The sequence below is a fragment of the Corvus hawaiiensis genome, chromosome 23, assembly GCF_020740725.1.
Source record: "Corvus hawaiiensis isolate bCorHaw1 chromosome 23, bCorHaw1.pri.cur, whole genome shotgun sequence".
NCBI classification, from domain to species: domain Eukaryota; kingdom Metazoa; phylum Chordata; class Aves; order Passeriformes; family Corvidae; genus Corvus; species Corvus hawaiiensis.
Genome location: NC_063235.1, coordinates 886565 through 911852, shown reverse-complemented (window position 1 = coordinate 911852; position 25288 = coordinate 886565). Strand labels below are relative to the sequence as shown.

At 57.6% G+C, this 25288-nt stretch overlaps 1 protein-coding gene across 2 annotated transcripts in view; it reads left to right on the top strand.

The window, feature by feature from the left end:
- The window catches only part of SDC3 (syndecan 3), a 39317-nt gene extending 14438 nt beyond the window's left edge, over positions 1–24879 (top strand). Inside the window, exons 2-6 of one of the 2 annotated variants that reach the window (XR_007208022.1) lie at positions 16411–16528; positions 16926–17560; positions 19410–19680; positions 21583–23567; positions 23610–24879. Coding sequence is in view for 1 of the 2 variants with exons in the window: in XM_048326936.1 (XP_048182893.1) it covers positions 16411–16528; positions 16926–17560; positions 19410–19680; positions 21583–21749 (1191 nt within the window). In the remaining variant the exon portion in view is untranslated. Of the gene's footprint in view, positions 1–16410; positions 16529–16925; positions 17561–19409; positions 19681–21582 lie in introns of both variants that reach the window. The other variant, XM_048326936.1, reaches the window with a different exon arrangement.
- Positions 24880–25288: the final 409 nt, after the last annotated feature.

The window sequence follows — 25288 nt, the reverse complement described above, 5'->3', positions numbered from 1 at the left end:
AGGAGAGGCTGGGGAAACCGAGGCAGCGGCTGTGGGGGGAGAGGAGCCGTCGGGGAGGAAGGATTTGGGGGAAAGGGAACCATTTGTAGGGCTGCAGGATGTTCCCTTCAGGAAATCTGCCCCTGGATCCCCTCTCTCCTTTCCCAGCCCATCCCTGGGGGGCTCAGCCTTCCCCTCGCCACCTTAATGACCTCAATTAACGATCCCAGCAAATGAAGTGGCGTTTAAGGGGGGAAATAAAACGGGGGAAAGCCCAGGATTGCTTTCTGCGCTCGTTAAGAGGCTTTTTACTCCCGCAGCTGCCTCTGCTGCGGTGCCGAGGGAGCGTCCCCTGGCACGGTGACAGCGCCCTGGCTCTCCAAAGCCACCCCCAGCTCCCACGGGGATTCCTTTGGGAGTGATCCCGGTTTTTCCTGAGTCTCCTTAGGGGGGAAAAGCGGTGCCGGTGCATCCAAGACGGCGCGCAGCGGGACAGCTCAGCCCGAGCTGGTGTCGCCGTGCGGGGAGGTGGCACCGTGGTGTCACCCCCGGAGCCGGGGGATTTCTGCTCCCGAGTCACCGCGGCTGCTCCGGCCCCGACGGAAAAGCAGGAGAGGTTTGGGGCCGGCTCGTGGTCCCCGGGCTGTGTCCCCCTGTCCCCGGATCACCCCGTGGCGCTCATCCCGTCCCCGCCGGGCCCTGGGGGGTTCAGCCCTGGCTGTTCCCATGGGAAAACTCATGGAAAAGGGATTGGAGGAGGTTTCCCCGTCCCGGCTCCACCGGGGCTGATTTCCCCGGGCCCAGAGGCGTTTCCAGCTGAAACCTTTCCCTCCACAAACACCATGAGATCATTTTCCTCTCCCTGCCGCACAATGCGGCATTGTCCTGCCCATTCCGCTGGAAATCAAACCGGGAATGTGAGCCCAGGCACCCTGACCCCCTCCCCAGCGCCCGAGGAGCCGGGATGGGGCTCCCCAAACATCCCAAAGCCTTTTTGGGAAGGGTTTTGCACTGGGAGAGGCCGGGATCCGTGGCGTCACAGGGATCCAAGGGCTGAGAATTCCTGCTGGAATCTCAGCGCCGGGATCGGCTGAACCTGGGAGGGCTGGGGCTGCGCTCGGCTGGCTGTGAAAAACGGGAATTGCGCTTTTCCTCGCCTTTTCATTGTTCGGCACGGGGCTCTCATCGGAGCGGGCAGGAACAGCCGGGATCGGCTCTGGGGGAGATTTGGAAGCGGCTGGAATGAGGCGTCGGGTCCGAGGGGGGGGGACACGAAAGTCCCGTGTTTTTGTGGAGCTGTGGCAGTGCCCAAGGCCAGGCTGGACATTGGGGCTGGAGCAGCCTGGGACAGTGGGAGGTGTCCCTGCCATGGCAGGGGTGGCACCGGGTGGGATTTAAGGTCCCTTCCAACCCCAGCCATTCCAGGATTCCACGATCCCAAGGTGCAGGTTGGTGGGATACTCCTGGGCTGGTGGGATTTAAACCTAGACTGGACCATGCTGAGGGTTTTATGCGGCTCCTTCAGGCGTGGAGCTGCTTTTCCTGCTTTTCCTTGGAATTTTGTGGCCCTGGCTCCCAGCCTCGTGCCAGCAGCACCCGACCAGCTCTGCAAATGCATCCGGGGCGGCGGCCTGGGGGTGCTCCTGTGCTTCCTGTGGATCTTTCCTTTGGTTTTCTTGTGCCATTCCACAGGGAGGGGAGGATAAAACCCCCAGGAGCATCCAGAGCTGTCACAGGCCCCACCCCACTCCGTCCCCCTCCAAAGCTCCGGGTTTCTGTCCCCTGGTGTGGGACTCCTCCCCCTGTGGATTTCCCCATCCCCAGCTGCCTTCCCGGAGGCTCCAGCTCCTCCTCGCCCACACGGGCGGGATTAGGGTCCCCGGAGCCATCTGGACCCCGCAGGAGCAGCCCCTGCTCTGCCCCGGGAGCCCGGAGAGGATCCTGCAGTGGGAACTGCATCCATGCGGGAATGTCCCCCCACAGGGAGAATCCCCCTCAGAGGCTCCCCGTGTCCCCAGACGGGCTGGCTTGGGGGACACTCCTTGTTTTGGGGTCGCTGGGGTGGCAGGGGTGGGTTGCAGCTTCAAGGGCTGAGTTTGGAGCCAGGTGCGTCCATATTTATGGGAACAGAGGGAAAATATCCCAAGGGCATCCCCCAGCCGTGTTTTGGGAAGGTTTGGGCTGGACCCACCTGTTGTGGTTGGGATTAGGATGAAGGATCCCAGAATGTCTTGGCTGGGAAGGGGATTTAGGGATCATCCAGTTCCAACCCCGACACCTCCCACTGTGCCAGGCTGCTCCAGCCCCAATGTCCAGCCTGGCCTTGGGCACTGCCAGAGATCCAGGGGCAGCCCCAGCTGCTCTGGCAATTCCGTGCCAGCCCCTGCCCACCCTGCCAGGTGCTCCCGATATCCCATCCATCCTTGGCAGTGGGAAGCCATCCCATGAGAACAGGGGGAGCGCTCCCTGCTCTCGGTTGGGATCCCGGGGAAGATTCCCTTTGCTGGGAACCTCTCCCAGGTGCCGCCTCGGCTCCTGGTGGCTCCGCGTCACTGCCGTCACCGTCTGAGCGGTGCCATAATTCCCTGTAATCCCTGGAAGCGGCTCCTGCCTCACCTGGTGGCCGGCACTCACCGGAGGGTCAGCGCCAGCGCCGGGCCCGCAATCGGATTAGGGGATAAACGGAGGGGACAGGAGGGAGAGAGGGACAGAGGGACAGGAGGGACAGAGGGACAGAGGGACAGAGGGACAGGAGGGACAGGAGGGAGAGAGGGAGAGAGGGACAGAGGGACAGAGGGACAGGAGGGACAGAGGGACAGGAGGGAGAGAGGGACAGAGGGACAGAGGGACAGGAGAGAGAGAGGGACAGAGGGACAGGAGGGACAGGAGGGAGAGAGGGACAGAGGGACAGGAGGGAGAGAGGGACAGAGGGACAGGAGGGACAGGAGGGACAGGAGGGAGAGAGGGACAGAGGGACAGGAGAGAGAGAGGGACAGAGGGACAGGAGGGACAGGAGGGACAGGAGGGAGAGAGGGACAGAGGGACAGGAGGGAGAGAGGGACAGGAGGGAGAGAGGGATAGGATGGACAGAGGGACAGGAGGGACAGAGGGACAGGAGGGAGGGAGGGACAGAGGGACAGGAGGGACAGGATGGACAGAGGGACAGGAGGGAGAGAGGGATAGGATGGACAGAGGGACAGGAGGGACAGAGGGACAGGAGGGACAGGATGGACAGAGGGACAGGAGGGACAGAGGGACAGGAGGGACAGAGGGACAGGAGGGAGGGAGGGACAGAGGGACAGGAGAGAGAGGGACAGAGGGACAGGAGAGAGAGAGGGACAGGAGGGACAGAGGGACAGGAGGGAGGGAGGGACAGAGGGACAGGAGAGAGAGGGACAGAGGGACAGGAGAGAGAGAGGGACAGGAGGGACAGAGGGACAGGAGAGAGAGAGGGACAGAGGGACAGGAGGGACAGAGGGACAGGAGGAAGAGAGGGACAGGATGGACAGAGGGACAGGAGGGACAGAGGGACAGGAGGGAGAGAGGGACAGAGGGACAGGAGAGAGAGAGGGACAGAGGGACAGGAGGGACAGAGGGACAGGAGGGACAGGAGGGAGAGAGGGACAGGAGGGAGAGAGGGACAGAGGGACAGGAGGGAGAGAGGGACAGGAGGGAGAGAGGGATAGGATGGACAGAGGGACAGGAGGGAGGGAGGGATAGGATGGACAGAGGGACAGGAGGGACAGAGGGACAGGAGGGACAGAGGGACAGGAGGGAGGGAGGGACAGGAGGGACAGAGGGACAGGAGAGAGAGAGGGACAGGAGGGACAGAGGGACAGGAGAGAGAGAGGGACAGAGGGACAGAGGGACAGCGGGACAGGAGGGACAGAGGGACAGGAGGAAGAGAGGGATAGGATGGACAGAGGGACAGGAGGGACAGAGGGACAGGAGGGAGGGAGGGACAGAGGGACAGGAGAGAGAGAGGGACAGGATGGACAGAGGGACATGGACAGGATGGACAGGAAGGACAGAGGGACAGGATGGACGGAAGGATGGAGGGACAGAGGGAGGGAGGGACAGAGGGACAGGATGGACAGAGGGACAGAGGGATAGGATGGACAGAGGGACAGAGGGACAGGATGGACAGAGGGACAGAGGGATAGGATGGACAGAGGGACAGAGGGACAGGATGGACAGAGGGACAGAGGAACAGAGGGACAGGATGGACAGAGGGACAGAGGGGACAGAAGGACAGGATGGACAGAGGGACAGAGGGACCGAGGGAGCTGCTGGTGCCTGGCGCTGGGGAGCTGAGCCGTGGGGGTTTGGCCGTCAGAGGCTGGGGTGCCCTGGGGACAGCGGTGTCACCCTGGGGGCCAGGGCGGCCTTTGCCCGCCGGGGACGTTCCCGGTGTTCCGGGGCTGGTGACGGATGGCACTGGAGATGCTTTTTGTGGTGGGGGGAGTTCACTCCTGGCATCCAGAGGGAGGATTGTCCTGGAGGATTGTCCTGGAGGATTGTCCTGGGGGGTTCTCCTGGGGGGTTCTCCTGGGGGGTTCTCCTGGGGGGTTTCAGAACGATCACCCCGTGGATGTTGTACGGACAGGGAGCGTCACCCCAAATGGGAAGTGACACCAGCGGGGCTGCTCCCTGCTTCTGCAGCCAGGCCCCGATGGGGTTTTGGGGCCGGGGAGAGCAGATCCATGAGCCCTTTTCAGACATTCCCACTCCCAGGCTGGGCTGGGACCCCAAATCCACATTTTGAGTGCAGCCCGGTGTGGAAAACGCTTTATTTTGGGATAATTGTAGGGGAGTGCAGGGGACAAAAAAAGCCCTTTATTTTGGGTAGTTTTAGGACAGCGCAGGGCACGGCTTCGCCTCCTCCCCAAAAAGAGACGGATCTGTGCCCTGGGGTTTGTCCTGCCTGGTGTTCCCGCACCTCCCCCATCCTGGGATTGATGCTGCCTCCAAAACCCGGGAATGCCACGTGTGGGAACAAGTCCCAGAGGTCCGTGATAGGAGCTGCTAAAAACAGGGGATTTATCCACAGGCACGTGGATTGTGCCTTTTGGGAAGTGGGCGGGACGGAGCTGGGGTGGGCACGAGCTCTGGGTGCAACAGGGGAGGTTTTGGGGGGGTTTTGAGGTTTTCGAGGCTTTTGGGGGGTTTTGGCGTTTTGGGGGGGTTTTGAGGTTTTGGAGGGTTTGGGTTTTTTCGGGTTTTTGGGGGTTTTGAGGTTCTCGGGGGTTTTGGGGTGCTGATGTTTGTAGGGAAGAGCTGAGGAGATTCCCGCTCATTCCACAGGTGATTCCTGGTGAAGGTGGTGCAGAGGTGACACGGCCCAGCCGGGATTTGCTCCGTGACTCAGTTTCCCCTGGGTGACAAGCAGGTGCTGCCGAGGGTTAGAAATTCCTGGGAAAACCCTGCTGGTCAGACAGGGATTGCTCAGCCCCTCCAGCGGATCCCGCTGCCTCCCACCCTGGCCTGTGGGGATTTTGGCATTTCAGCCTCCCCAGGTTTTCTTACACCCTAAAATTCCATGAAATCCGGAGCCCCGAGGTTTCCTGCGCCCTCCCCCCGGCCTGCCGGCTCTGGGTAATCCCTCCCCGTCACATCCCTAATCCTCGCCCTGTCCCTCGCTGAACTGGCACCGGCAGCTCGGGATGAGCCTGGCAGGGGCCGCTGCGGGATGAGAAGCGGTGCCAGCCCGGCTGCCAGGGCTGGAAGCGCCACCAGGACGAGAAAATGATCCTGGATTCAGAGAATCTGGGAGCCGGGACTGCTGGAGCATCCCCGGGCTCCAGGAAGGGCTTTGTCCCTGTGGGGTGACAGAGCCCTGGGACAGCGGAGTCGCCTTCCCTGGAGACATCCAGGGGCTGCAGGGACACAGTCCCGGGGGATGTCTCCAGGAGGGTGGGACTGGGGGACCTCCGGCTCCCTCCCAGCCTGTCCCAGTTTGTGTTTCCCACCTGGAATTTGGGCGCTCAGGTCCGTGGGACCTCAGTCCCTTCCCCATCCCAACGTTTTGATCTCCATCCCCAGGCGATGGTGCCATTCCCGAGGCTGCCGGAGCTCCGGCAGCGTTTGGGATGCACAGGGTGGGATTTTGGGGTGTCCGTGTGGGGCCAGGGGTTGGGATTGGTGATCCTTAGGGTCCCTCCCAGCTCGGGATATTCTGTGATTCCATGAATCCCTGTCTGAGCATCCCAAAAGCTTCCCTGGGTGTCCCACTGTCCCCACAGCAGGAAAAGGCCCGAGGTGACCCGGACAGCCAAGGCAGGGCTGTTCCCTCTGCTCACCGACCACATCCCACGGCATTCCCGGCCTCATTCCCGGTGCCGGCTGGGCTCCACGATTTGTGGGAATATTTTAGGGCGAAACCACCACCACCCCTGCGAACGCCCCAGGAGGAAGGGGCAGGTTTTTTAAGCCTAAATTCTCGCTTTTAATTAATTTCCTTTTCCAAACGAAGCAGCCGCCGGGTGAGCTGGGACCTCGGAGAAATCCATGCTGCTGGGGGTGGTTTTTCTGTGCGGAGCCGCGGCAGCCGGAGGATTTGAGGGGAGGCCGTGGGGAGAGGCCGGATCTTTTATTGGAGCAACGGCTGTGGTTGGGGAAAAAGCTCCAAAGCAGATAAAGCTTTTGGGCTCCTTATTCAGGTCCTAAATAGCAACAGCTCAGGCGGATCCCTGGGTTTATTTTAATCAATTTTAGATCTGAAAGCAGCAACAACAAAAAAAAAAAAAAAAGGAAACCAGCTGGTGAGTTGGAGGGGTTTTGGTTTTTTCCCTTTCTTGGGTTTTTTTTTCTTTTTTCCCTTTTTTTTTGTTTTGTTTGGATTTGTTTTCCCGGGAGCCCCGTGTGGGGCTGGGTGGGCTGGGCAGGGCTGCCTCAGTCCCGGACACCTCGAATTTGGGGTTTTCTCACCTGTCCAGGTGAGGCTGCGTGAGGTGGAGGCCAGCACGGCTGGATCCTCTCCCGGATTATTCCAGGCTCCGGGAAAACGCTGCCCAGCTGCTTTCCAGACTCAGTTCCACCCCCCCCCCCGGGTGTCAGGGATGCTCCCACTCCTGCATGGACACGAACATGGGACTGTCCTGCTTTTGTGGGATTTTTTTTGGTTTTTGAGGGGTTTTTTGTGGTTTTTTTGTGGGTTTGGGGGGAGGGTCTTTTGTGGGTTTTTTGTGGGTTTTTTGTTTTGTTTGGTTTGGGGTTTTTTTGCTTTTGTTTTGGTTTTGTGGGGTTTTTTTTGGTTTTTTTTGTTTCTTTTTTTGTTTGTTTCTTTTTTTGTTTGTTTCTTTTTTTTGTTGTTCTTTTGAGTATTTTTAGTATTGTTTTGGCTTTTTTTAAATTTTTTTTGTCTGTCTGTTTGTTTGGGGGTTTTTTTGTTTGTTTTGCTTTTTCTTTGGCTGGCTGGGTTGGTTTTTTTTAAATCCCTGGCAGCAGCAAACTCGGAGAGAGCTCCATAAATATTCCATCAACTCCTTCCAGCGCAGCCTCCTTCCCACACCCCTCCCGGCCACCGAGGGAAAACCTGGAAATGCTTCCCACTCACCCCAAACCCCTCCAAATCCCCCATTCCCCTCCCAGGATCAGCGGGACCACGGGATGGGATCGCTCTTCCCTCATTTTAGGGTTGGGGGCCTCGAGCGCTTTTATTTCCCGGGTAAGCCGAGCTCTGCCGGGCCGGGCTCTGTAACCCGAGCTGGGCCAGGCTCAGGTCAGCGCTCCGAGCTGAGCCCGGACTTTTCCTTTCATCTGGAAACCTGAGCGCTTCCAGGCGGGGATCCCTCGGGAATCAGAGCTGGAATGACCCCGGGGCTGAGGGCTGCAATAAATAACACCGAAAAATCGAGATTTTCGCTTCCCTGAATTAAATTTAAGGAAATAAAAAAAAAAAAAAAGAGGGAAAAGGATGGAAAAATAGGGATGGAGACATGGCTGGGATCTGTGGAGAAACAGATCGAGAGGCCTGGAGTGGATTTTTTTGGGAAGTTTTGCGACAAAAAGCGGCAGCTCGTGGCCCAAAAAACAAATTTTCAAGGAAAATTCACCTTTAAAATCAAAATATTGAGGGGCTGCAACCGCCAGGAATCTTTTTTGAGAGCTCTCCAGGCCCAGGGAAAGAATTCCAATAAAAACGGGGAATTATTTCTGAGAAAGGAATATTTGGGTGTTAACTGAGAAATGGGAACGGAAATGCGGGATTTTAATGGGCAAATTCCTTGTCGTGGCCTCAACTCACACGGGATAAAAAGAAAAAATGGGCTCCTCTTGGCGAAAAAGGGTGGGAAAGGGGCAAAAAATGGGAAAAGGAGGATAAAGAGAGACCCTCTGTCCTGCACAGAGGAAGAATTCCTGGTTTTTAGTACTTCGAATCATGGTGGGAAGTTTATTCCAGACAATTCCAGCTGTCCCAGCACTCCCAGGACATCAAAAAACCCCGGAATTTTCACAAATTCTGGAGCCACGCCGTGCAGGGAAAAGGGGTTTGGGTTTGGGTTTTATTTCGTTTTTATTTTGGTGGTATTTTTTAGGGGGTTTTTTTTTGTGGTTTTTTGTGGGGTTTTTTGGGTTGTTTTGGTTTGGGTTTTGGGGGTTTTTTGGTTTTTTTTACGGTTTCTTGGGATTTTTTTGGGTGGAGTGTTTGGTGGGTATTATTTTGGTTTTTTGGGCATGTTGTTTTGGCTGTGTTTGTTTTGGTTTGGCGGGGCTTTTTGTTGTTGTTTTTTTAGTTTGTTTTGTGGTTTTCGATGGTTTTAGTTTTCTTTTAATTTCACTTTTATTTGCCTTTATCCCCCATCAGCTCGGAGTCCTGAACACCCCACGGCGAGATGGGGCCGTGTTTGTTTCCAAATTTAATTTTAATTTGCATTTACGCCCAGCTTTGTGCTGAGCCCCTCTGGGCAGGCTGGAGCCGTGGGAGATTTTTATTTCAATTTTCATTTTTATTTGCCTTTATCCCGCTTTTTGTGCTGAGGGCGAGGTGGGGCTGCCAAAGGAGGACTGATTCCATTTCCAGCTGAATAATTCCAGCTGAGGGCAGATAAATCCAGGTTTGGATCTCTTTGTGCACGGACCAGAAAGAGAAAATTCCATTTTTTTCCCTTGAGCTCCAGGGGGAGTGGGAAACCCCGACCTGCTCCCAAGCACCTCTGAGGGTGGATTTTCCAGCTGGAAAATGCAGGTTAAAGGAATTTTGTGCTGCTGGAACACGGAGAAACCGGGAATTCCAAGCGGGGAGGGAGCGGGATTGGGTTTCCCCCACTCCAGCGGAGAACAAGGGCACCACTGTCCGGGGCATCCAACCATCCCTGCTCCAGTTTTTCCTTCCTTTTTCCTGCTGCTGGTGTTGGAAGGGAAAACTGAGCCCAGAGAGAGGACTTTTCCATGGGGTTCCTTGGCATCGGTGTTTCCCTGGCTGTAGGAGGGGAAAAAATGGGATCCTCTTGGCAAAAATGGTGGAAAATGGGCAAAAAAGTGGTGGAAAGGAGCAAAAAGTGGTGGAAAATGGGCAAAAAACAGTGGAAAAGGGGCAAAAAGTGGCGGAGAACGGGGGGAAATGGTGGAAAGGGGGGAAATGGTGGAAAGGGGGGAAAATGGTGGAAAAGGGCAAAAAGTGGTGGAAAATGGACAAATAATGGTGGAGAATGGGATAAAATGGTGGAAAATGGACAAATAACGGTGGAAAGGGGCAAAAAGTGGTGGAAAATGGGCAAAAATGGTAGAGAATGGGCAAAACTGGTGCAAAGTGGGCAAAAAATGATGGAAAATGGACAAATAATGGTGGAGAATGGGCAAAAAATGGTGGAGAATCAGGGGGAAATGGTGGAAAGGGGGGAAAATGGTGGAAAAGGGCAAAAAGTGGTGGAAAATGGACAAATAATGGTGGAAAAGGGACAAATAATGGTGGAAAACAGGCAAAAATGGTGGAAAGGGGCAAAAAATGGTGGAAAATGGGCAAAAACTGGTGGAGAATGGGGGAAAATGCTGGAAAGGGGGGAAAATGGTGGAAAACGGGCAAAAAGTGGTGGAAAAGGGCAAAAATGGTGTAAAGCGGCAAAAAATGGTGGAAAATGGGCAAAAATGGTGGAGAATGGGCAAAACTGGTGGAAAGTGGGCAAAAATGATGGAAAACGGGCAAAAAGTGGTGGAAAATGGGCAAAAAGTGGTGGAAAATGGGCAAATAATGGTGTAAAATGGGCAAAAATGGTGGCAAGTGGGCAAAAAATGATGGGAAATGGGCAAAAAGTGGTGGAAAATGGGCAAAAAGTGGTGGAAAATGGGCAAATAATGGTGGAGAATGGGCAAAAATGGTGAAAAGGGGCAAAAAATGGAGGAAAAAATGGTGGAAAGGGGGCAAATATGGTGGAAAAGGGGCTAAAAATGCTCCTTCCCGACGCGAGGCTGGGAGAGGGAATGTTTCCCGTCCCTTGGGAGCTGCTGGAAGCGCAGGGTGCTCGTGGGTGACCCGAGCTGTGTCATCAGCCCAACCATCTGTCCGGAGATTTGGGCGCTCCCAGGAGCTCCAGCTGTCACCAAAACCCTCCCGGATCTCAGCGGGGCTGGGTTTGGGAGGCTGCAATTCCCGGGATCCATCCCGAGGGATCGGCCGCTCCTCGGGGATGGAGGAAAAACCCTCAGGAGGGCAAATGTTCATTTTCACCTTCCTGTGATGGGCAGTGGGCGGGGGGGGCTGAAAATGCCCCGAAAAATGGGAATAATTGGTTCAGATCCCAGAAAAATCCTCTCAGGGCTAATTTTGGGATTAATCAGGATACAGGAGGCTGCTCCCCAGCAAGTTCTTCCCCACAGCTCCTCCTCCTCAGGTTCATTTTATGGGATAATAAATTTTTCTGGGTGTCCAAAACTTCCCATGGAGCCCCTCAGGTGGGGCTTAAAAGCTCTGGGATTTGGGGGATTTTTTGTTTCTGGTTTTGAGGCTTTCAGGTGCAAATTTCAGGGGGTTTCTCCCCACTCAGGAGGGCTGGAAATGAGGTTTTTTTCCTCTGTCTCTTTGCTGGGAAGAGCCAAGAGATTCTGGAGCCTGGAATTGAGGGGATGCAAGAAAAATGAGAAATAAAGATTAAAAAAAAAGGGGAGAATACGGAAAAAACCAATTGAAAAAGGCAAACAGGGGCACATCCAACCCCAGGAATATCTGGGGGAAAGGGAGAGCATGGAAACGTGGAGGAGATGTGGATGTCCCTGGGAAAACTGTCCCCAGCACTTCTGGGAGAGGAGCCGCTCCCTGTTCCCGGATTATTTGCGGATCTTTTACGGGTAAACCGAGGCACGGGGTGATTTGTTTCCCCCCCAGCCGTGTGCAGAGCTCCCTCTGAACTCTGAATTCCAAAAAATTCAATTAAAAAACCACTCAAAAGATGTTTTTCTTGGCCAAACTCCTTCTCCACGGCCCAGGTAGGGAGCACGGGACAGGATTCCCTCGGCGGGGTGGGGTGAGCGCTCCTGGAGGAGCTGGAAGCAAAACAGGGAATGTGGGAATCCCAAAATCCCAACCAGCAGCAGCCTGGAGCTGTTGGAAGGTGTTCAGCAGTCAGCGCCCATCCCTGCGCCAAGCGCTCCCGGAAAACAAGTGGATCTATAGAAAAAATTCCAATTTTGGAGTTCTTTGGGAAGCGGAGTCGGGGGGAGCTGAGGGAGCTCTGGGATGAGCCTGGTGGAAGGTGAGAAAAGCCCGGGCTGGTTTTTCGTGTTAAACTGCAATAGGATTATGGAGCAGAGCAAATTAAATCAATTCCTTAATGAGGGAGGGGTGGAACTCCAGCTGGGCTGGCGGCTGAGAGGGCCGGGAAGGAGGGAGTGGATGGAACAGAGGCAGCACCGGGTGGAGCCGCCCGTGGATGGGGTCTGGGGGCTGCGGGCAGCCTACGGGCAGGGCTGGATTCTCCGGGATCGGCTGCGGCGTCGTGGCAATGAGCAATCCCACAGGAATTAACGGGCATGGAGCTGGGAATCCTCAGGATGGGGAAGGATGGGCCTGGCCAGAGCGGGGGCAGAGCTGGGGGCGCCTCTGCCCAAGATCTGCCCATCCCAGCCTGGGATCCAGCTGGGTTTGTCCATCCCTGTCTCCAGATTCCCCCGTGGATTAGCAGGATGCTCTCCATAGGGGGATCAAGGATTCCAAAGGTTTGGGGTGTCCTGGCCAGGTAGAGCAGGGACTGGAGTGGGGCAGAGCTGGGGGTGCCCCATCCCAAACTCTGCCCGTCCCTGCCTGGGACCAGGCTGGATTTGTCCATCCCGTCCATTGTCCCCATGGATCAGCGGGATGCTCTCCACAGGAGAGGAGCTTTGGGATGTCTTGGCCAGGTAGAGCAGCGGGGTAGAGCTGAGGGGCTGGATACGATTCACGCCGGGAAATTCCTGATTTTTCCTGCCAGCCCTGGCTCAGGGATATTTACTGTGGAGTGGGGTGGGATCTGGCACTGATCCATGGGAGAACTGGGGTGAAAAATGGCAATCCAGGGAGGAGGAGGAGGAAGAGATGGAGCTTGATCCGGAGTACTCGGAGCTGGAGTTTCGCTCTGTTCCCTGAGGGATGATGATGCTCGGGAGCGTCCATGTCCCTTTCTGGGATGTGCCTGGCTCCTCTCAGTGGAGAATCCATAGGAATCCGGGATAATTGCAGCTCCTCTGTCGACGTTAATGATTATTTTCCTTGCAGAGAATAAGTGGCCAATTAAATCCAAATGCGCTGGGCTTTGGGCAGCTCTTAATTGGGAGTTTAATTAAAGCAAGGAACAAAGAAGGGACACAAACCAAGGGGCTGGTGCTGGCTGAGCTCGTGTCACATTTTGGGAGTGGGATCTCCACTGGGATGAGTATCCACGCCCCTTTTCCAGCATCCTGCATCCCAAATTCCAACTCATCCTCTGGGCTTTGCCTTGGGAATCTCCATCCCAAGCAGCTCTGGTGGTCCTGGATCCCACGGTGGTCTGTTCCCAGATTCCTGTCCGGAGCAGCTTTCCAGCAGATTTATTTTTAACTCCCAGCCTTGGATCGGGGAGTGGAAATTCAGCGATGTTTTGGAGTGGGAAAAGAATCGTGGAGTCTTTTAAGGTCCAGAAATGTTTTCGTTCCAGCTTTTTGTGCAGGGCCTTGTTATTCCAGCTGTTTATAGGATCCCTAAGCCATATGCTGGGATGAGTTATTGAGGGTTTCCATAAAAAGCACCAGAAAAGGACTTCTGAGGGGTGAACAATTGAAAATATCCCATGGAAAATATGGAAAGAATCAACATTTCCCCGTGATGTACTCTCAGTGTGGAAGTGTCTTCCTGGAGAAAGAATCTTTGTGCTCCTGATGCATTCCTGCCCTGGCTGTGTCATTCCAAGCTTTCCAATGTGCCCAGACCCAGCATTTCCCTGGCAGGAGCAGCCTGGGATGCTGCTGATCCATTGGCTCCATCCTGGCTGGGTCGCTCTCCTTCCACCCCATCCTGTCCCAGTGGTGCTTGGAGTTGCTGGAATGGGATTTGGGCTTCCCAGAGTTTCTCTGGATTTGGGCTTCCCAGAGTTCCTCTGGATCTGGACTTCCCAGAGTTTCTCTGGATCTGGACTTCCCAGAGCTCTCTGGGGCTGGAATCCAAACAGATTTTGGCTTTTTGGTTTTGCTGTTCATTTTGGAAGTGGGATGGGCAGGGAATGGGATGTGGAGATGGAAACCTGGACCCGGCACCACGGGATGGGGATCTGTGGGATGGGAAATGGGTCCTTGTGTCCCGTGCACAGCCCCGTGCCGCTCTCCAGGCACTTTCACCCTGATTCCATCTCCCTTCCCCTCTTTCCCTGTTGGGATGCGGAGCTGGCTGCTTCCCTGTGTCCCTGCTGACCCCCCGTTTCCCTGCCTTGGCCCCAGCCCACATCCCAGATATTCCAGGGGCTGCTGGATGGGCACAGACCTTCCTATCACGGGACAAAATCGCCTCCATCCCCAGCTCGCCCTTCCAGGTCTTCTCCCAGCAGGAAGCTCCTCATCTCCAACCCCTGGTGGTTCCAGGGGCTGTGGGATGAGCGGGCTCCTCAGGATGCCAGGCTGGGCTTGGAATGGGATCGTGGAATTCCGTGTTTTCCTGGGATTCATCAGCCTGGAGGTGCTCGTGGATGCTGCCAGTGAACCTGGCACGTGCCAAGGAAAGGACTTGGCCACCTGGATTTGTCACCTCAGCTGGAGCTCCGGGCACAACCCAAACCTGGCTCCCAGCTGCCTCAGGAACCGCCACATTCCAGAGCCGAATCCTGATTTCCTTTCTGATTCCCTCAAGGAAAAAACTGCCGAGCTTCTGCTGGCAGCCAGGAGGGCTGGAACAGCCCCGGGCTGGGGTGTCCCTGTCACCTCCCGCCTGGAGCAGATCCCTCCCGGTCAGGGCTGCTGGAGCTGGGGGTGCTGCTCCCACCCTCCTCAAAATCCATGGATGGATGCCTGGAACTGACTGGGGATTCTCCCCCAGCCTGGATTCTCCCGCAGGAGCTGGAGCTGCCTCCTCTCCTCTGTCCCCCACCTTATCCCGCCCCACAGCCGCACTCCGCTGTCCCCACCCTGGCAATGAGCCCCATCCCTGGACTGGAGCTGGAGGAGATGGAAGGAGCCCCCATCCCCGGATTTGAGCTGCAGGACACCACCCGTGGCTCCAGCGGGATGCGTCGCCATGGAGGAGGCGTTGCCATGGCGATCGTTGCCGTGGCGATGGCGACCAGGCGCAGCAGGGCCTGAGAGCATCCCGGGGAGGTTCCCGGCCTCTCCCAGTGCTCCAAGATGGATGGATTTCCCATGCTTCCCTCCCCCCGAGGCGAAACACTCGGCACTGAGAGCTTTTACCACGGCAGCGCGTTTTGGGTTCTGGTTTGGGGCAGATTTAGGGAATTTTAATTCTGTGGAGTGGAAATGCCCTCAATAAATGAAACACCCTGATCCTCCCCGCCTGGGGAAGGAGGGATGGACAGGGAATTTGGGAAGCCCCGAACCAGCCAGTCCCTGTCCCCCAGGGTGTGTTCAGAGATGCAGAGGCGTCTGTAGGAACATCCTGGTGCCACACGTGGCGCTTCCATTCCCATTCCCTGCTCCAGGCCTGGAGCCGGGAGTCTGGAACGGCCTCATCTGGTTCCAATTTCAGGAGGAGCAGAGGGAGCGGGGCCATGTGGCTCCCATCAGGGAGAGGCTCTGCAGGTCACACAGGGAGAATCCCACCCTCAGGAATGGGGATGGGCTGGGGAGCCCCGGGCTCTCCTCATTTCCTGGGGAGCCTCGATGTTTTTGGTGTGAAAACACCAAAGGGCAAATGAGAGTGATTCCAAATATTTCTTCCTGCATCCCCTCAATCCTTGGGTTTTTTCCTTGCCTTCCCATTACTTTTGGTGGCCTGCCTCATACCAGAGGGCCGTGCAGTTCCCAAATCCCTGCAGATTTATTCTGGGGGATCACCAACTCCAGCGAGCTGCTGGTGAGTGGCTGCTGGGAATCCAGGACTGTGTCTCAGCTGGGGGGCAAAGGCTGAATATTCCCAGAGATTTGGGCAGCGCGTGGGGTGTTGGATACCGGCAGGATACATCCAGCGGCTGCTGGGAAGAGCTGGAGCAGCTCCAGCCAGACACAGCTCAGACACTCAAAAACCCAACTCCCCCTGCCCTTCCCAAGCCGATGGATTCTCTCCCCTGATGGGAGAAGGGATGTGAGGACAAAACACAAGTTAAATCCCCAATTTCTCTGTCTGACTGTCCAAAACTCCGTCCTGCTCCAAGCTGCAGCGAAAACAAAGAAACCCCGAGCTGTTTTCGGGAGGTAAAACGCGACGGGGACCCTTCAAGGCCTTGATTTGAAACTGAAGCTCGAACCCGGCTCGTTACATCTCGAAACATCCGCTGCGATCTCGCCGATCAAAGCCGCCTTGTTTGCCTTGTAATGAGGTGCCAAAGCGTTTCCTTGCAACACCGACAGGAGACACTTTGATCTGAAAACGAGATGTTTAAGAGCCGTGCTAGCGAGGGCTCCCCGCGATTTCGCAGCTCTGGGAAGCAGGGGAATATTTGAAGTCTGGCGTTGTTTCCTCTCGAGGCTTCCCAGGCTGTGGCAGCTGATGAGGTGTTGCTGTCACACCGGAGCCAGGAAAAACAGCAGGGAAATCATCCCCAGCCAGCTGGAGAACCAAACTGAGCCTTGTTCTGACAGCTTGCAGAGGGAGTTGTTGGGTTTTCCCAAAAAAGAGGGCTTTTTGCCTGTGGGAAATGTTGGAGTCGATGTGAGCTCGCTCTGAGCTGTTTTGGGGGAAAACACCGTGATTCTGGGTGGTTCAGCTGGAGGTTGTTGGTGCTGCTGCTGCCTTGGTCTGGCTTTTCCTGTGCCTCGTCCCACGAGGGGGGTCTGGGGTGTCACCTCGGTGGGGCTGGAGCCGCTCACGTGTCCCTCCGGTCGCAGGCTCAGCGCTGGCGCAATGAGAACTACGAGCGGCCCGTGGACCTGGAGGGCTCCGGGGACGACGATCCCTTCGGAGAAGATGAGCTGGACGACGTCTACTCCGGCTCTGGCTCGGGCTGTGAGTAACTGGGGGGGCCTGGGGAGGGTCCCTGGCTGGCTGTGGGGTTTTGGGGTTCCTGGGAAGGGTTGCTGGATGGGTGTGGTGTTGGGGGGCTGCAGAGGGGATGTGAGGGAGGGAATTGCCCTTTATCCATCTCTGGAGTTGTCCTCTGAGACAAAAGCACCGGGAGCTGTCCCAAAGGTTGGGCTCCAGTGCCTCCATGTCCCAGTTCAGCCTCTGGCCCTACTGGGCAGGACCAGCCCTTCCACAGACCCCAGAGAAGGCTTTGGCCACCACACGGGGCCAGCCCTTGGTTTCTGCCAAGCCTGGAGCCATCCAGGCTCCCGGATTTTGGGCTGATGTCAGGGAAATTCAGCAGCAGCGGTTTCACTTCTCCCTTGCCTCCCCATTTCAGATTTCGAGCCGGAGCTGGGGCTGGACACGGCCGTGAGCCTGACCACGGACACGCTGGTGACGCTGCCCACCACAGCGGCCGTGCTGCCCGTCACGGCCGCCCAGCCTGTGGCAACGCCGCTGGAGCCGTCCCCCACGCCCCAGGAAACCACCCCCGGGCAGGCAACCAGCGCCTTCCTCATCCCCAGGACCACGGAGGCACCAGTGGTGCCCAGCTGGAAAGTGACCACCACCAGCACCACAGCCAGCGAGTCCCCGACCACCACAGCCACCACCACCACCACCACCACCTCGGCCACCACCACCATCGCTACCACCACCACCACCACCTCGGCCACCACGACCACCAGCAGCACCACGGTGGCCACAGCTAAACCCACCACCATCCGGAGGTTCCTGCCCCCCTTGGCCACCAAGGCGGCCACCACCCGGGCCACCACCCTGGAGACACCCACCACGCCTGTCCCCGAAAGCAGCACCCCGACAGAGGTGGCCACGTCACGCCTTGTCCCCAGCAGCACGGCCAGGCCCAGGGCCCTGCCAAAGCCCAGCACCTCGAGGACTGCAGAGCTCCCCGAGAAAAGCACGGCCCTGCCGCCCGCTGCCACCACGCTGCCGCCCACAGAGGCCCCCCAGGTAGGAGCCGGAGCCCTTCTCACCTGCAGGGGCTCCTGGGCTCCGTGGGAAGCCAAGTGGAGGCCACGGGAAGCTTTTGGTGTCCATCCATCCTTGGCCACAGGAAGCCTTTGGTGTCCATCCGTCTTGGCCAGTGGCTCTGAGGGACGTTGAGGCAGGCTGGGCTCTTCCAGAGTGGAAATCTGGGAGCTGGGAAGGAGATGGAAGTGGGGGTTTAGCCGGGGCATGGGGACGAGCTCATGGGGACACAAATGTCACAAATGCCGGGGACACCGGCACTGCCTTCTCCAGAGCGGCTTCCCCTGGCAGGAGGGGAGTGGTGTCGCATCCCACGGGGACACCGCGGCTTTCCTCAGGGTTTGGTGTCATTCCTCAGGGTTTGGTGTCATTCCTCGGCGTTTGGTGTCATTTCCAAGCTCCCAGCCCTGGCCGGGAGTCCCAAACTCTCCTCAGTTATGGCTTGATGGTGCATTTCCAGCCCGTCAGGTGTTCTGAGCAGGGATTTCATCTCCATCTCGAGCTCAGAGCCCTTCGGGGGCCCTTTGCAGCCGATTTGAGTGAAAGGTGGAGTGATTTGTCTAAACTGCTCTCTCTTTTCTGCCTGCAAATGCACGCTCCGAGCGCTCGGGGCTCTCGCTGACCTCCAATTAATCCCTGTCACAAACGCGGCCGCTGTGGGAAGCGCTGAGCCGTGTGCTGGCCCCGGGGCAGCGGGACATGGAGAGGGCTCCCACTCCCACCCCCACCCCAGCTCCCGGCCCATCCTGAACCCCAGCTCATCCCGAATCCCGGCTCATCCCGAACCCTGACCCATCCCGAATCCCGGCTCATCCCGAACCCTCACCCATCCTGAACCCTGACCCATCCTGAACCCTGGCTCATCCCAAACCCTGGCTCATCCCAAACCCTCACCCATCCTGAACCCGGACCCATCCTGAAGCCCGGCTCATCCTGAACCCTGACCCATCCCGAACCCTGGCTCATCCCGAACCCTGGCTCATCCCAAACCCTCACCCATCCTGAACCCTGACCCATCCTGAAGCCCAGCTCATCCTGAACCCTCGCCCATCCTGAACCCCGGCTCATCCCGAACCCTGGCTCATCCCAAACCCTCACCCATCCTGAACCCTCGCCCATCCTGAACCCTGGCTCATCCCGAACCCTGGCCCATCCTGAACCCCCGCCCATCCTGAACCCTGGCTCATCCCGAATCCCGGCCCATCCTGAATCCCAGCTCATCCCGAACCCTCACCCATCCTGAACCCAGGGACAGCAAGGACAGCAGGGACCGGGGCTGGCTCCGTGTCCTGGGTGACAAGGACACATCCTCCTGCTCCTGCCCTGTGCAGCTGGGAGGAAAGGAACAGGGAAGGACCCCCTGGAGCTCATCCAGAGGCACCAACTCTTCCTGCTGCTGTGCTGGTGTGACACCAGCGTTGTGTCACCTCCACAAGGATGTTGTGTCACTTGGTGTTAGGAGGGAGCTGTGACATCCAACCTGCGCTCTGGGGACAGAGAGCCCAAAAAAGGGTCTGGGATGGGATGTTGGGAAGAAATTCTTCCCTGTGAGGGTGGAGGGTCTGGGGTGGGATCTCTTTGGGAGAAGCTACTGGGAGCAGGTCCTGGGATGGGGACAGAGAATGGCCCAGCTCAGCCGTGGTGGCCTCAGCCATTTGGTGACCATCAAGCTGCGGGGCTGTGTTGTCACTGCAGTACAACCTCAGTGGCACAGGGAAGGGACACCCCAACGTTACCCCCACGTCCCCCACCCTGTCCTTGGTCCTGTGATGTCCTCCCAGCGGACACCCTTTGGTCCTTGTCCCCTTCTCCATCTTGTCCTTTCTCCCAGATGGAGCCGGGGGAGGTGACGACAGTCCCCGACAACGAGCTGGAGGTCCCGGCCAGCAGCGGCCCCAGTGGGGACTTTGAGATCCGGGAGGAGGAGGAGACGACTCGTCCCAGCCTCAGGAACGAGGTGGTGGCCGTGGTGACGCCGCCGGCGGGGCCGGGGCCCGGCAGGAACGTGGAGACAGGGCTGATGGACAACACGATAGACTCGGGGAACTCAGCTGCTCAGCTGCCCCAGAAAAACATCCTGGAGAGAAAAGAGGTGTTGATAGGTGAGATATGGGGCCGGGGTTTGGGGGGGAGGGTTTGGGGCCACAGGGAGCTGGGCTGTGCCAGGAGAGGGGACAGTCCTGGGAAGGGCATTGGGATAACCCACACCCACCTCCCAGAATTGCTCCGTGGGGTATCCCAGGGCTCTCCATGCCTTTGCCAGGAATGCTGTGCACAATTTGCTTCCCCTGAGATGGATTTCCAGGAAAAAAATTAAGGATTTTAGTGCAATGATGTGCTGTGGTCATGGCTCAACTTCCAGCACTGCTTCCAAACTTCCAAAGCCCGAAACCAGGCTGGAATCCCAAATGAATGATTTCCCCAAAGTGGAGTAGTGCCAAGCCTGGGATAACCCACACCCACCTCCCAAAATTGCTCCCTGGCTGTGCCGGGGGTCCCAAGGTCTCCATGCCTTTGCCGGGAATGTTGTGCACAATTTGCTTGTGCTGGGCTGGATTTCCAGGATAAAAATGGGATTTTTTTCCTGGAAATCCAAAGCTGTGCTGCGGTGACCCAGCCACCGCTGAGAGGCTGCTCCCAAACTTCCAAAGCACAAAACCCGGCTGGAATCCCAAATGATCCCCCCAGACTCTGTGCTGGAAGCTGGGGGTGGCACTGAGGGACAGGGGTGGCACTGAGGGCAGGGGGTGACACTGAGGGACGGGGGTGGCACTGAGGGCAGGGGAGGGTAGGGGGTGGCACTGGGGGACGGGGGTGACACTGAGGGCAGGGGGTGGCACTGAGGGACGGGGGTGGCACTGAGGGTATGGGGTGGCACTGAGGGCTGGGGGTGGCACTGAGGGTTGGGGGGGACACTGAGGGATGGGGTGACACTGAGGGCAGGGGGTGACACTGAGGGTTGCGGGTGACACTGAGGGCTGGGGGTGACACTGAGGGTTGGGGGTGACAGGGACAGGGGTGACACTGAGGGTTGGGGGTGGCACTGAGGGACAGGGGTGGCACTGAGGGCTGGGGGTGGCACTGAGGGTTGCGGGTAGCATTGGGGGACGGGGGTGGCTCTGAGGGACGGGGGTGGCACTGAGGGACGGGGGTGGCACTGAGGGCAGGGGGTGGCACTGAGGGACGGGGGTGGCACTGAGGGTAGGGGGTGACACTGAGGGTTGGGGGTGACAGGGACAGGGGTGACACTGAGGGTTGGGGGTGGCACTGAGGGACGGGGGTGGCACTGAGGGCTGGGGGTGGCACTGAGGGATGGGGGTGGCACTGAGGGCAGGGGGTGACACTGAGGGTTGTGGGTGACACTGAGGGATGGGGTGGCACTGAGGGCTGGGGGTGACACTGAGGGATGGGGGTGGCACTGAGGGCAGGGAGTGACACTGAGGGTTGGGGGTGACACTGAGGGATGGGGTGGCACTGAGGGTAGGGGGTGGCACTGAGGGACAGGGGTGGCACTGAGGGCTGGGGGTGACACTGAGGGTTGGGGGTGGCACTGAGGGCAGGGGGTGGCACTGAGGGCAGGGGGTGGCACTGAGGGACAGGGGTGGCACTGAGGGACAGGGGTGACACTGAGGGCTGGGGGTGGCACTGAGGGTTGGGGGTGACACTGAGGGATGGGGTGACACTGAGGGCAGGGGGTGACACTGAGGGACAGGGGTGGTACTGAGGGTTGGGGGTGACACTGAGGGTTGGGGGTGGCACTGAGGGATGGGGTGGCACTGAGGGCAGGGGGTGACACTGAGGGACAGGGGTGGCACTGAGGGCTGGGGGTGACACTGAGGGCAGGGGGTGACACTGAGGGTTGGGGGTGACACTGAGGGTTGTGGGTGACACTGAGGGCAGGGGGTGGCACTGATGGCTGGGCTGGAGGTGGCACTGGCAGCTGGCGGTGCCACTGATGGCCGCGGGTGGCACTGACGGCCGTGTCCCCTGTGCCGTTGTTGCAGCGGTCATCGTGGGCGGCGTGGTGGGCGCCCTCTTCGCCGCCTTCCTGGTCATGCTGCTCATCTACCGCATGAAGAAGAAGGACGAGGGCAGCTACACCCTGGAGGAGCCCAAGCAGGCCAACGTGACCTACCAGAAACCCGACAAGCAGGAGGAGTTCTACGCGTAGACCGAGAGCCCGGAGTGCCTCACGCTCCCTCCCTCGCTCCCTCCCCGCTCCAAACCCTCCCCTCCTCTCCTCCATCCGGTCTCTCTCTTTCCTTGCCCCCCCAACCCCTCTTTTTTTGGGATCAGACTGTGAATTTACAAAGCAAAACCCGCAGCAGCTGAAGGAGGAAACGCGTCCTTGGCATGGGGGGCACGGGGTGCCCGGAGCAGCGCTGAGGTGGCACCGAGCAGCGCCAGGGTCACACCGAGCAGCGCCGGGGTCACACCGAGCACCGCTGGGGTCACACCGAGCACCGCTGAGGTCACACCGAGCAGCGCCGGGTTCACACCGAGCAGCGCCGGGGTCACACCGAGCACCGCTGAGGTCACACCGAGCAGCGCTGGGGTCACACCGAGCAGCGCCAGGGTCACACCGAGCAGCGCTGGGGTCACACCGAGCAGCGCTGAGGTCACACCGAGCACCGCTGGGGTCACACCGAGCACCGCTGGGGTCACACCGAGCAGCGCTGAGGTCACACCGAGCAGTGCCGGGGTCACACCGAGCACCGCTGGGGTCACACCGAGCAGCGCTGAGGTCACACCGAGCAGCACTGAGGTCACACCGAGCAGTGCCGGGGTCACACCGAGCACCGCTGGGGTCACACCGAGCAGCGCCGGGGTCACACCGAGCACCGCTGGGGTCACACCGAGCACCGCTGGCCTTTCTGCTGGCGGGAGGGACGGGACACGGGGCCGATGCCAAGGAGCCGATGCCAGGGCGGCCGTGCCCGGGAATGCCCTGGAGAACACGGGATGGGCTGCCCACGGTGCCTGGAGCTCAGCTGGACTTTTCCCACCACCACCACCACAAACTCTGGGATGCGGACATCTCCTGCCAGCCCTGGGGCGCAGCGGGGCTGCTTTGGATTTATCTCCCGGTTTTTTTCCATCCATAAAGGAGGGAGATTTCCTTCCCTCTGTCTTGTCTTTGCTTTTTGGGTTTCTTTGGGAATGGGGTCGGTCGCTCTGCAGGAATCCCCTTCTGCTGGAAGACAGAACACAGCTCTCCAATGCTCCGGGAAGCTCGGGAAAAGCACGAGGGGCTGGAACACCTGGCGCTTTGCTCTTGGCGTGGGGAAAAAGGAAATAAACACAAACGCTGGGAATGATCCCTTTGGATGGACGTTCCGGAGAGCTTGTGGAGCTGCACTGGGGCATTGCAGGCTGCCGCCACCCCGCCGCCCCTGGAATCCCTTGGATCCATGCCTGAAGGGTTTGGCCGGAACGGGGCTTGGCTTGGGCTGGGTTTTCACTGTGACCACTAAGGCTCGGCTTTGCGGGACGTTCCTTGGGGAGGAGCTGGGAATGGAGGAGCTGAATCCTCCCCTGGCTCTTCCAGAGGGGATAACAGAGCTCTGCACGGCCTGGGATGCAGCCTAAGGACTGAAACCCAAGCAGAGATGAGCCCTGTCCCCTCAGGGTCCGGCAGGGATCCCGCCGGCTCCAGCGGTGAGGAAGAGGAGGCAGAGCCATGGCTCAGCCCCAGGGTTGATTGGATCATTGGGAAGATCCCAAAGTCGTTGGAAAGACCCAGGACTGATGGTTTTCCTTTGTTGTCTGAATCCCCAGGACTGACGGTTTTCCTTCGTTGGTGTTTAAATCCCAGCACAACCCACGGCGCCGGAGAGAACCCGACCCTGGCACCCCCAGGGCTCCCCTCTGAGGCTGCCCAGGGTGCAGGTCCCGACCCTCCGGTGCCTTCAGGAAAGGCCGGATTTTCCAGAGCAAGCTCTGCAAGGAGATTCAATTAAGATATTTCAATTAAGATATTTCAATTGAGGTATTTCAATTAAGATATTTCAATTAAGATATTTCAATTGAGGTATTTCAATTAAGGTATTTCAATGAGGTGGCTCTTAATTAGCTGGAGCCCTGTTTGTGGAGTTTTGTTGTCACCATGGTTGTGATCTCGATGGGGTCCCATGGACACTTTGGGTTTGCTCTTGGAGCAATTTAAATGGGAAAATTTGGGGAATAAAACGGCTGTTTTGACTCTGTTGCTTTGGGAATTAACCTTCCCGGAGCCAGGGACGCTTTGGCCCCTGAGGGGGGTTGGGGGATTTAGGGTTTTGTAGCCCTGGTGGGGGTTACAAGACGGCAGAAAGGATTTGAGAGGGCAAATGAATATTTTAAATAACGATAAATATTTATCTCCACTGCCACACCCCCACAGTTACAGAGGTATGGAAGGAAATGAAAGCCCTGGGATTTCTCATTGCACTGGGATGCTCTGGTGGGATTTGAGGTTGGGAACATGGGAGGTTTGGGCTGCCTTTCCCTGGGGTACAACCCAAAATGATGAGCTGGCTTCACTGTGGGGTAGGGAACAGAGCCCCGTGTGTGGATCAAATCCTCGAAACCCTAAATCCTCATTTTTGAGCTTTCAGCCTCAAAATCCTCATGGTTTAGGTTCTTGGAGCTTGGAAAAGGCCCTGTTGGGTGTTTGGGGTGGTGGTGCTGGGAGGGACCATTTCCATGTTCGTCCCAGAGGGAGGATGAGGGTGAGGATGAAGGACGAGGGTGAGGATGAAGGATGAGGATGCTCCAAAAGATGGAACACACTCAGAAGGAGCCTGGCGCCTACCCAGAGCCACTTCGTGCTGCTCCAGAAGGGGTTTGGACTCCTGGGTTTGGTGATTTAGAGGTTTTTGGCCCTGTTGGGATCACACACAGGGGAGTGGCACAAATCAAGGCCACCCCAAATCCCCATCTTTTGGAACAACCTGGATTTAATCTTTGGAGCTTGCTTTAAAAAAAAAAAACCTCCCAGCTTAATCTTTTTAATGCTGCCTTTCAGAGCTGCCTCCTTAATCTTCTTCATTCCATTTTTCCCCCTATTTAATAGTCTGAACTTCCATAATGCAATTTTTTTCTTCACTCAAGCTTAACCTCGTCCCTCTCAGCTGGTGTTAAGTTGTAATCCCGGCACTTAAATCCGTCACAGCTTCGGGAGCGAGGAAAGCTGGAGGTGGGAGGGCGAGAGGAGCCTGGGCAGGACTTTGGCAGTAATTAAAACATGAGATAAACACACGGAAAAAAATAGGTGAAAGTAATTAAACTGCTAATCAGAAGCGATTGAATAATCAAAAATATCTCCTGCTTCCATGTGTTTGTGCTCCGCCTGGAAAGGGATGAGAGCTCCAGGAGAATGTTTTGGGGCCTGGAGCCGCCTTTTGTGGTGTTAATGATGTCACAGCCCTCGTGTCACCTCAGCTCCACGGGGGCTGTTGGAGTTGGTTCTTGGAGGGAAAAAGGCTTCGTGCTGGAGGAAGTGATCCGGTGCCTCCCCCCACGGAGCTGGGATGGAGCAGAACTTGGGCAGGGTTTTTTGGGACAGCCCATCTCACAAAACAATTGGTGGATAATATCATTTCTCCGTGAGCAGAGCCACGGGCACGGGGGAAAGCCCGAGGGGCTGCCTGGTGCAGGTGGAGGCAGCTCCTCCCTCCAGCAGCTCCTGCTCCGGGGCTTTTCAGGGATTCCTGGTGGGGAAGAGGCGAG